An 11,393-nucleotide genomic window follows, 5' to 3' on the forward strand; every position below is an offset into this window, starting at 1 on the left:
CAGCTGTTTCCGGGAGGCGGGGCGGTGGCGGCGGCCAACCGGCGGCGAACGCGGAGCACGGCGGCGGCGCGGGCCGAGCGGGACCCGCTGCCGTCGGTGCGGGTTCCGCGGCCGGAGCCCGAAGGCTCGTTAGCCTGGCACCCCCTGCCGCGAGTCCTGGCGAGGGGCTGCTCATCGACAGCTCCTTCCGGGGAGCACCTCCCGCTCACAGCGAACCCCGAAAACCGGGATAGAAAACGGAGCCCTGGCATTTTATGTAGCTTTAAATGTTTATATAAAATGTCTACAAAATTCAGGAATATTCATCCATACATTTTACCCGAAAGTACTTAAAATATTGAGAAAAGTTGTTCTCTGTATGCGAACATTTTTAAACCAAGGAACTGTTCAATACTTTAGAAAACCAAGGGTTACTCAGAATCGCTGCAAGTAAAACAAGAAATGCCAACGACAGGCCTTTAGCAAGACACTGGGAATATGGTTCTCCTGAAAAACAAAAAGGAAAAAAAAAGTATAAGCATATAAGAGCTAAATTTTAGTTTAGACAACAACCCAAGAGATACAGATTGAAGTGTATGCATAGCTTGAATAAGATGCTTCATACTTATAAAATTTCATGCTCTGTGTAACTTTAGTCCCTGAAGTTGTGCAGATGATAAACACGGGCAGTTGCCTCTGTCCACACAGCTCTCGGAACAGAGTCCAGGTGCCTTGATGCCCTTTGAAATGCCAGATATTTTATCTACAGTCTCCCAGAAAACATAATCCACCACAGGTTTACACAGAGGAAATTTTAAAATTAACTGTCCTTACCAACATAGCAATTTTTTAGTGGAACTCGTGTGGGCTGACTGAAAAAGCACATCCTGGCAAAGCGAGAAACAAAGTCTCCCTCCACCCTTCAAGGGCAATGGCACACACTGACAATGCTACAGTTACAGTAGGAAATGGAAGCACAACAGTATCATAAAGTGAAATATTCTCCTCCCTCCAAACTCTAAAGGGGAGTGAAGAAGAATCTCTCTGCCAAACAGATACTCACAAAATTTCAAGCTTATTCGGAAAGTACTCCCAGTAATTATTTTTTCCACTAGTCTAACTACAAAATGAATGCATTTATCAAGGAAAAAAAATAAACAGACTTTTTGGACTATGCTTTCTACAAGAAAAATTTTAATTCTTTCTCTTTCAGACAAAACATTCTTTCAGACTGAACTCCACACATCTAATTATGTTTCAAAGAAATATGGCCAGTTCATGGCATTCCACATTGCTTATTATTTTTACCTGTGTAAAACCGTGTCAACGGATAAAAAAGTTGTGGCCAGCACACGTCATTTCGATTGCAGTCAAATTCTGTATAATTAATCTGAAATCTGAAGAAAAAACAAAACAAAACAAGCTTATTAACTACAGTACCAGAACACCAGCACAACTGGAAAAAATGGAGTGAAAATAAAACTAAACCACCAGCTTCTCATTATTCTGACTCTTTTCTCCAATGGAAACGGGAGCCTCCCCTCTGCTCCATTTCTGTCATTTTTAGGTATTTAGTGATGAACATTTTCAGACAATGGGTATTTTGGGAGCTTCACAGAGCACAGAAGCTTGTCTGCTAAAACCAAGCGACAGCTTCGCCAGGGAATTTACAGGCCTTCATGCTCTGGATGCTCCTGGGGAAGATTGTCATTAACAGAATTGTTAACTCAATAAATCTCTGAACCAGACCTTTTTGGTCTGTACTCCACCAAACTAAAGTAACCTTTTGATCAATGTGATTCACTTCTGCTTAACATAATGCCAAGAATCAATGTTTTTACAAAAATTACCTTGTCATTGGAATGGGTGGCTGAGCTGGTACTTTAATAAACTGAACCGAAGCAGTGATGGGAAGAAAGCTGATGCTGTTTTCACAGATAAGCCCGCACTGGAATTGCCATATGACTGTTGAGTAACTGTAAGAATATGCATAACTATTACTTGAGGGCTGTTAAATGGAAATTTAGAACCTAAACATAACCATGAAAGGATTTCAACACCATGTAGGGAGACTCACAAAATCTGGAAATGAGGGAAAGTGGAACAGAATCCCACTTATTTGATTGGGATTGACTTGGAAAAATAAGTGTTTGCAAAGTGAAAATTCCATTTCAGGAAAGAATAAAGCACTTACCACAGCTCTCAAGAAGTAGTCTACATTGTGGTAAGCCAGAACACAGGACAATGTTGTAGCTTCCACCATGTGACAAGAAATTAAAACATTCTTCTGATGGAATGCCCTGCGTACACCCACTACTGGCAGCATAGAATCACAGAATGGTTTGGGTTGGAAGGGACCTCAAAGTCCATCCAGTTCCACCCCCCTGCCATGGGCAGGGACACCCTCCACTAGCCCAGGTTACCTAAAGCCCCATCCAGCCTGGCCTTGAACACTGCCAGGGAGCCAGGGGCAGCCACAACCTCTCTGGGCAACCTGTGCCAGGGCCTCAGCACCCTCACAGGGAAGAATTTCTTCCTAATATCTCATCTAAATCTGCCCTCCTTCAGCTTCAGGCCATTCCCCATTGTCCTGTCACTCCATGGCCCTGTAACCAGTCCCTCTCCAGCTTTCCTGTAGGCCCTTTAGGTACTGGAAGGTGCTCTAAGGTTTCCCCGGAGCCTTCTCTTCTCCAGGCTGAACAACCCCAACTCTCTCAGCCTGTCCTCATAGAAGAGACACTCATAGATTTTATTAACTATTTCAGTGAAGTAGAAAGATTATATACTTTAAACCATTGATTTTTTTTAAATTTTAATTGCAGAGGAAGAAAGGCAAACCTGGTTGTGATCAAAGGAATTTGAGTTGCACAAATAAAAGGCATGTTACAAATTAGAAATAATAAAATAACATTTTTGTTTGTAAAATAATCTGGGTATGTTAGGTAAGCAAGTCTCAAAATGAAACATCTGTGTGTCAGCCAGAGACACAACTTGTTCTACCTGATCTGCACAGCAAGAATTTCCTGCTGGGGAATCCCTTGTACTGCACCCACATCAGCAAAGATTATGCGAATATTCAGGTTTGCAGGAATATCTGGACAAATGCCTTTTAAGCTTCCAGTGCTCACATTGGTATCAGAATTAAATGGATCAAGACCTGTTGAGGAAAACAGAATTATTTAAATGGAAATATTATGGAAAACATTATATTTTCCATAATTATATTATTGTCATAGTCCAATGAAATACTGGTAACTGTCACACAGGAAAAAATGTTTTCTCTATATAAAATACACAAAAAGGAGTACTTTATCAACAGAGAACGAAAATACAAAGTCATATGGGTACAGGCTGACAGTAAAATACATGTTAGTGCAGCGTCCATATACATACTGAATTAGATACGTGTGTGTACATATATGGATGCATGGATCCAGACACACATCTTTAGGGATTTGAAATTACATTTCGGTTTTATTTTGAGATGCTCTATTCATCCTATGGGCATATTTAGATTACAAACACCACCACAAACCTCACTTACGTATAATTTCCACCCAGTCACTTAGATCACTGTAACTTGAATTGCCCCTCTTTCCAATGTGAGTAGCTTGTATTAATGAATTCAATTTCTCAGTTACATTTCCTCTGCAAAATAAGAATGTAAGATTACACAAAAAGTACATCTGCACTGTCTACCACTCTGGGTTGCAATATTATTATAGCATAACATGAGTTTCCTCTGAAAGATGTTATCACTCATGAAAAACAAACTTGAACTATTGAGTTATCTGCTGAAGGGAAGAAATGGCAAAGCGTTCCACCCCAACATAATCCTCATTGGAATTGAGAGACATCTGAGTGAAACTATTATTATAATATCCCTTTTAAAAAAAAGTGAGACTATCAGCCAGAGAAAGCTGAAATGCATACATAAACATTTAAAAAGAACATAATGGTGCTGATAGTAGGCACTTGTAGAGAATCATGTAATAAGCAACAAGAGGGATGCAGGGAAAAACAATTCAACCTACATAGCTCACCTTAAAAGGCTGCAATCTTCATTAATATCAACTTCTAGAGTGCACCCAGAGAATGAATCTAGTCCAAATAAAACTGGTGTATAAGTTGCCGACGTACATAAACCTCTGCCAGCTATGAAATGAAAACATCTTACTTGAGCTTTCCTATATCAACCATTTAATCTCTAGCTTTCAACTTTGTGCAAAAATATCAGACATCAGAATGCAAAACACCAAGTGGTGTATTTCAAATATAGGTACAAGTCCATTCAACTTAAATTTTCCAAGAAAGCATTAGAGGCTTACTCACTTAAGTTTGAACAAAGGTTAAGGAATAGTCTAGAAAAGCAAAATTTGGCAGAGATTCTTAACTAAAATATGTACCAAAAAAACCCCAAAACATTTTAGCATTAACTATAGCTGAAGTTGCAACCTCACAAGCCAGTACCTGGCTGCCAAATGTTTAGGCTTCCAAAAGTATCAGAAGCATTCATATTTGCTGCTCTCACTGGTTTTCCAACTTGATAACCTAAACATAGAAGGGTAAATTGTGAACATTGTACAAGAATCTATAAGCATTAGCATTGTTTTAATAATAAATGTCATCAATCTTGAAGTAAATGAACAGACATTTCCATTACAGTAGGAATACACTCAATTTAAATGATCAATATTTATATAGCAAAAGCATAAGAACCAATCACCACTATTAACAATTGGTAGTGCATTAAGGCAGGAAGGTGGAGGCTAGCAACATAAAGTAGTATGAAAGAGAAATAAAACATAGTCACTGGTAATAATCTGTACAGTAAAAATTTTTTTTCTTTTCACTTTAAAGCAGCAAAATAAAGTATTAATACCTGGATTCCAAAACAGTTCTGTTGCATTAGTACTCTTTAGATTTAGAAATTTGACTGTGAATCTCTGTGTCAGTATTTCTGGTAAAAAAAAAAAAAGCATTTACTTTTAAATAAGTAACTTAGCAAAAAGTATGCTCTATGTAGGATACAAACTTCCACTCTTCATTAGTAATGGAAATGAGCCCAATACAATTTCCCCCGGACTTTGGAAAGAAAAATTTTTTTAAGAAGTATTAGTAAACAAGAGATTATATCACAGAATTTCCATGCTGAAGAAGAAAAGGTAAATCAAAAATCATAAAAGAAATTTCATGATACCTCCATCACATAGACTTCCAAGGAAGACCGTGACATTTATTTGCTCTATGTTCTTGTCTTTCCAAAAGAACGTATAATGCTCTGCAAAAGTTACATTTTGACATAGAACCTCAGCAGTACGGAGGCTTTCTGGCATAAGAAATAAAAAGGCCGCAATGAAAAACACTGCTTATTAGAAAGCAATCTTACTGTAGCTGAAACAGAACACATTAAAAAACTCTGGCAAAATTCTGGAAATTATAACATTCATCCTTCTGAGAATTTATTTTACTGTTTAAGTCCCATCTTATTAGGACAGCATGACAGCACAATCCCATAGCTTATCAGTATTTTAACATCAGCAGTTCCAGGTCCTTTTGTAGCTAAACCTCTCCAGAAGAGCCCAGCACTGGACATATCATCAGCTGATGCACTTCTCTGGACTCAGGACTCCCTCTGCTTTCATCTCATCCCTCCCAGGGAGCCGTCACTGCACAGGAAAACACATTAGCTTGGATTCCATTAGTTTCATTTGTGCTGCATTATCCTCCCACTGCCTGGGAACCACTGTTCTACATCAAATGACTGCTTCATTGGCTGAAAAAGGCCCTTAAAAAGGCACAAGAGCTTACAAAACAGACACATATACATCTGCGTAGAGTCTGCCGATCCCACTTACGTGTTCATCCTGGAAATTTTTTTAAAGTGTTGTTTATATCTTTGTTTATTTTTATTTTTTTTTCTTCTCAAAAATTATTTTTGGTGTAAGCTAAGGGACCTGATTTCTTGACCAACTTTAAATGAAATTGAGGTAAATTAAATACTTTCTGCTTTGCAGTAAGCCAAACAGTTTACTTTTTGAATATTAGATAACATACAAGATCCATCCCAAGAATTGTGGCAGGTAAACATTTTAGGCATCAAAATAATCTGTTTCTTATATAGTCCAGGTTAGGCAAGAAACATATTTATTAAATGGAAGAGACATACCACTTTCAGTAATGAATTTGCCCATGTCAGCGATAGTCCTATAGATGACATTTTGCTGGATGAAGTCTGAGAATAAAAAACAAACACTGCAGTAATCCTGACTAATAAGACAGACAGACATACTGTTTTCGCATCCAACGTGCAATCCTTGTTGTTATGAAAATGGAGTAGAAAATTATTTAGAAAATTAATTTTCATAAAGGACCAAACAGTTTATGTATTTTGAGAGCACAGCTACTTATCTCTGGATCTTACAAAGGTAATATAGGCAAACAAAATTAGACAATTATGTAGTGTAAAATGAATTATCTTCATGCTGGCAATCGTATTATCTCAAACTCCAGACGGACATTTCGTAAGTATATGCTTTTGTAATGCAGAAGGTAACCACTTCTCACTAATTCTAAAATGATGATACTGCACCCTCTTGACAGAAAAAGGGCTCTGCAACAGACTGAAAATAGAAAGTGGGAGAGATGCTCTGTTCTGTCATGTGTGGCCATATCCAGTATGAGTCACCAGAAACAGAAATGGGAAACAAAGGCCAATCCCACAATTTTGTATATCCTAAATATTGGGAAATAGTGGGACACTTGCTGGAAGGTCATCAGAAACAGGAACAGAACATCCCTAAATGCTGAACTACAGCGTAACAAGGACATTACATGTAGCTACTATGTCAACGGCCCTCTGCTATGTTCTGTTCTAGCAGCTCTGAGAACCATAAAACACATTTCCGTTAGGGTTTATGCAGCATACCTCCAGTACCACTGTTTATCTTCACATCATGAGGCAGTCCTTCCTTGTAAGACGCTAGACTGGTAAGGCATTTGACATCAAAGTTCTGGAGATATGCTACAGGGGCATTTCCAACACACTGTCCCGCCATGGATTGCTGCAGGTAGTTCAACAGAAATAAGTATGTCGGACCCTTTTCTAGCCCTTTGCCTTTCATTTCAAGACTATTTGTTAGTGAAATGCTCCAAATGTGTACTACTATGACATGTTGACAAACGAGTAATATGATGTTATCAAAATACCTCAATATGTAGCGAGAGAGGTTAACATTTAAAAAGCACAGCTTTCGAAATAGTTTCAGTGTATAGTATGGCTTCATTCTAATTTGTCAAAATAATTATAACCGAGTCTCTCTAAAATGCAAAGGAATTAAAAAAAAGGTACAACCAGATGACTAAAATTCAAAGGGGAAACCAACTATAGTGCTCAGTAATGCAGCAGGCAAACCAGAGAATACAGAAATATGATAAGTCATAAGCCATTAATTGGCATGCCAAGCTTGCTTTTACCTCTTGAAATAATTAAAATATTACTATTTTAGGGGCTGGGCAGGGGAATCAGGAAGAATAACGTTTACTTTTAATAAGGATTTTGTGCTTTTTTTTTTGTGAAAAATACATTCCATCGCTTCGCAACAGCAAGTTGCAGAATCTGGTTACAAAGACATAAGGAGTGTGATATATGGAGAACAGCAAACAAACCAAGAGGAACCAAAAGCCCTAAACATGAAGTAATTACCTGGGGAATGGTAAAATACTCATTTTCTTCTGTCATAATTGGATCTCCTTGTCTGTAACCAGTGAAAAGTTTCCCAGAAGAAGTTTGTAAAAGGATCTTAAATGAAGGAACTTTGGGTGTAGAACTGCAAACAAGTTTAAAAATTAAACAGTTCTTTACTCTCTACCTCACACAAATAGTTATACATTTGCTTTCATGTCCCACGTTCTCACACAGTACCAATGATATTTCTCTATTTGCACTTAAAGTCCACACCTTAAAATTCCAATTTCAAAATAACTTTTGTTATAAAAACAGGTTATATTTTCAGTAGCATGCCTAATGCATGTGTTGAGAAAATAAATTTTCTTAAGACTTACGTAGAGCCATGATAAAAGTACCCAAGAAATGGTGTATTGTTAAGAGAAGACTGTACACAAAGGAAGGGAAACCAATCAGGGGTATATTCCATTGATTGAGAAGAGCACAGCTGATCAAAAGGTGGGTTTACATCTCCACCAAACACCCCAGTGAAACATGATTTGTTGAATAACTGCTTCAAGTCTGGTGTACATTCCTGAAAGGGAAAAGAATGGTCATTTCTTAGCACAGTAATCGCACTAACATAAGCAACCTGATCTAGTTGAAGATGTCCTTGCTCATTGCAGTGGGGGTTGGATTGAGGACCTTTAAAGTTCCCTTCCAATCCAAACTATTCTTTGCCTGTAATTATAGAACCATATCAAACCAATTTTGTAGAGACAAGTCATATTTACTATCAGAAATACTGGAAAATCCAGAAAAGCCCTCTAGTCCCATCTAGTCTTAAGCATTCAGCACCTCTCTCCCCCCCAGACAACAGAAAGAGCCTAGAAATCTTTAAACATTTAATCAAAGTTTAATATGAAATAAGTACCGGATCACAGCAACAAAGAACATCACAAGCTCCAGCTGTCAAGTCACAAGGACAAGAGCCCAATGGCTGAAACACCTGGTTTGGGATGATAGTTGCATTTTCTGTAAAAGAATTTTAAAAAATAAAATTAAAAAAAAAAAAAGAATAGAAAATCAGGTTAAATGGACTGGATTCCAAATAAATAGACCATGCACATTGCAGTTTATTCTGATTGTGTACACACCTTTTGTTGAAGTCCATTAATGATTATTCAGTATCTCTTACTGCTGCCCAAATCCCAATTTTTATTTTTTCATACATAGAGGGAAAGAACAGCCAAAATGCCATTTCTTCTTTAGCATATCTAAACACTTACCTGACACATTTCCTGTAAAGGAAGAGTTGGCATATATTTCAGCTTGAATCAGGAGATGTGCCAATATCACTGAATCACGGCAAGCTAAAACCTGAAGTGTTTCAACCACACAGAGAGGTGTTGTGCAGCAGTCAGTGGCATTCGGCAAACACAACTGCAGATTTCTACTCAAGCTTATTGTCACTTTGGAAGTGTTCTGAAAAAATGCAAAATAAAGTTTGACAGCTTTGACGGCTTGTATTAAATTACTCTATTTACCCCTAAGGAATTGTGTATAACATGACACTGAAGAAAAGTCTAATAAATATAAATGTTCCAGAGCTCATGCTGTATAAACCACTACTTTTTTATTTCCATTAGCTCCTTCCAGCAGATCTGAAACAGTCTCAAATGCTACAGCCAGCCAGGAAGTACAGGCCATTCTGGAAAGGAGGAGGAGAACAAGGAACCAGTGTGAAAGCTGCACCTCAGCCAACTCCAGCAAGGGCACACACAAAGGGATATGTCAAGGGAAAAAGGCAAGGGCAAGACATTCAAAAGTGGGTTGTTAGTATATTAACTTTTTGCTAGTATTTCATTAGCCCTTAATATATGACAGTTCAATCCTTCCCATTTTAGGGAAGAATCAGTATTTTACATACCATACCAGGGGTTACATTCAAATTCCAATCACCAGCTCTTTTACTTCCACTGCAATTTGCAAGTTGCAGTTTTCCTGTATCAAAATAAAAATTTAAGAAGGATTCCACTGTCATTTAGAAAAGACTGGAAAATAAGACGTACATTTACACTCCTCTTGTGCCTTCAAGTAGGTACACCCTCAGGCCCAGCTGACAAGGAATCAACAGAGGACTAAGGGCTTAATCAGCAGAAGTCCTTTGGAGCTCCTATTTCAGAAACTATTAAAGCACTTAATTAAGTGCATTGTCATTTCTCCAATAATTTCAGTGTAAACAAATATTAATAGTTCAAACATTTATTTACATACTATTGGGGGGGGGCAAGGGGGCAAGTGAAGTGTTCTTACCTGTCTCTTCATCTATAGGACTTAAAATGATAGAAAAATTAACTCCTGAAGAATTTCCAAGAAAAAACGAATTGACCCTGGGCCCTGACATATGGATAAATGAAGGCTGAAAGACTAAAAAAAAAACAAAAAAACCCACAAGTGTTAATACACATTAACTGAAAAAGCTAACATCTGCAAGACATATTTAGGTCTTCTGTTTGGGCTCAATTATTACCATCCTATATTTTAAATTGGCACAAATAGAAAAAAAATATCTTGTGATGCCTGGTACAGGATTGTATTCACATTCTTGCAAAGTGGGTTCACCATAGCTTTCTATACCGCAAGTTTACATGTGTCAAGATGCTCAGTACGCACAAGGCAGGAGGCTGCAGCACTTGCTGGCCCATGCAGATACCACGCAGGCCAGGCAACAACACATTTAGCATTTCTTGCTGACTTCATGCCTTTTAATTTCTTGCGGCCATGAAGTTTATCAGGGTGTACCACTACCTGTAATGCGGTAATTGCAGACTACTGCCCTCAGCACATGGACATAGTTTCAAGTTTAGGGCTCCAAATTGGGAGTTTCACTAGAATTTCCTTTACAGACTTTACCAACTTGAGAAGTCCAACAGAAGCAGCTCCACCTTTCCCTCTCCAAATCTCCCCCAGTGCTGAACAGCAGCAGGACCCTCCAGGGCCAACACCTTCGGGTTGGGGCACCAAAAGCCCACGACCTCCAAGTCCCAGAAAGCCGCCTCATCATCCCTTGGGGCCTCCGTGGCCTCACAGTGCAGGCAACATTGTTAGCCACTCAGGGAAGGTCCCGCCGCCGACCGACCCTCCTTTCCGCGCACCCGCGGCCACCCTTTTGGCCCCCTTCTCTCAGCAGCCTCCCCCCCCCACGGCGGCCGCCTTTCATCGCGGCCCCTGACGCCCTTCACCCACCGGGGTCCCAAGCCCACTGCCCGGGACAAGGTGCCGCCAGCAGCAGCAGCAGCGCCCCGAGGAAAGCAGCCACCATGGCGGCTAAGGAGGGCTGCGCCGCGGAGCTGGCAGGCGCCCGACCGCCATCTTGCGGCGACAGCGCGGCGCCATGGCAACGGAAATGGGCGGGAAGTGCTGCCGGGGGCGCGGCTGCCTCTCGGGGAAGGCGAGCCGGGGAGCGCGGGCAGGCGGCGGGGCCCACCGGCAGGCTCCGCTGCCGGCCACTCAGCTCGGCTGGGCCGCCTCCGGCCCCCTGCCTCACGGTAGCGATCGCACAGCAGAGAGTGGGATCAACCAAGCCAGCCCAGACGAGACCGCCCCTCATCTTCTCACCTAACTCCACACAGACCTCGTCCTCCCTCAGGCAATCCATCTAGTGCCAGACTGCACTGCTACTTTTACACAGTAAAATTGCAAGAAAGGGGTGTAGCTCACCCTTCCAAAATATCTGTTATTATAG

General features: G+C 40.1%; 1 protein-coding gene across 2 annotated transcripts; it reads right to left on the reverse strand.

Annotated features, from left to right (window-relative positions):
- Positions 1-250: 250 nt before the first annotated feature.
- Positions 251-11,050, reverse strand: TCTN2 (tectonic family member 2). 2 transcript variants are annotated; one of them, XM_054844203.1, is made up of 18 exons: positions 10,895-11,050; positions 9,962-10,075; positions 9,576-9,649; positions 8,935-9,130; positions 8,580-8,680; positions 8,044-8,240; positions 7,685-7,808; positions 6,908-7,043; positions 6,149-6,214; positions 5,180-5,308; positions 4,862-4,939; positions 4,450-4,530; positions 4,023-4,134; positions 3,524-3,627; positions 2,980-3,136; positions 1,830-1,955; positions 1,288-1,376; positions 251-486 (listed from the first exon to the last, which is right to left on the reverse strand). In XM_054844203.1, the coding sequence occupies exons 1-18, from the start codon at positions 10,968-10,970 to the stop codon at positions 371-373; spliced, it is 2,076 nt and encodes a 691-aa protein (XP_054700178.1). In that variant the 5' UTR covers positions 10,971-11,050; the 3' UTR covers positions 251-370. The 2 variants fall into 2 exon arrangements, with proteins under 2 accessions (XP_054700178.1, XP_054700179.1); XM_054844204.1 differs by having other exon boundaries at positions 7,685-7,736; positions 10,895-11,037.
- Between the last annotated feature and the right edge of the window lie 343 nt (positions 11,051-11,393).

The sequence above is a fragment of the Grus americana genome, chromosome 16 (assembly GCF_028858705.1).
Source record: "Grus americana isolate bGruAme1 chromosome 16, bGruAme1.mat, whole genome shotgun sequence".
In the NCBI taxonomy this organism is placed as follows: Eukaryota; Metazoa; Chordata; class Aves; order Gruiformes; family Gruidae; genus Grus; species Grus americana.

Coding starts and splice junctions, on each gene's coding strand:
- TCTN2 (XM_054844203.1), bottom strand. CDS start 10,970: ATGGTGGCTGCTTTCCTCGGGGCGCTGCTGCTGCTGCTGGCGGCACCT. Junction 3,628..4,022: donor GAAGATTGCAGCCTTTTAAG/GTGAGCTATGTA, acceptor CTTATTTTGCAG/AGGAAATGTAACTGAGAAAT. Junction 1,956..2,979: donor ATTCTTGCTGTGCAGATCAG/GTAGAACAAGTT, acceptor ATATTCTTACAG/TTACTCAACAGTCATATGGC.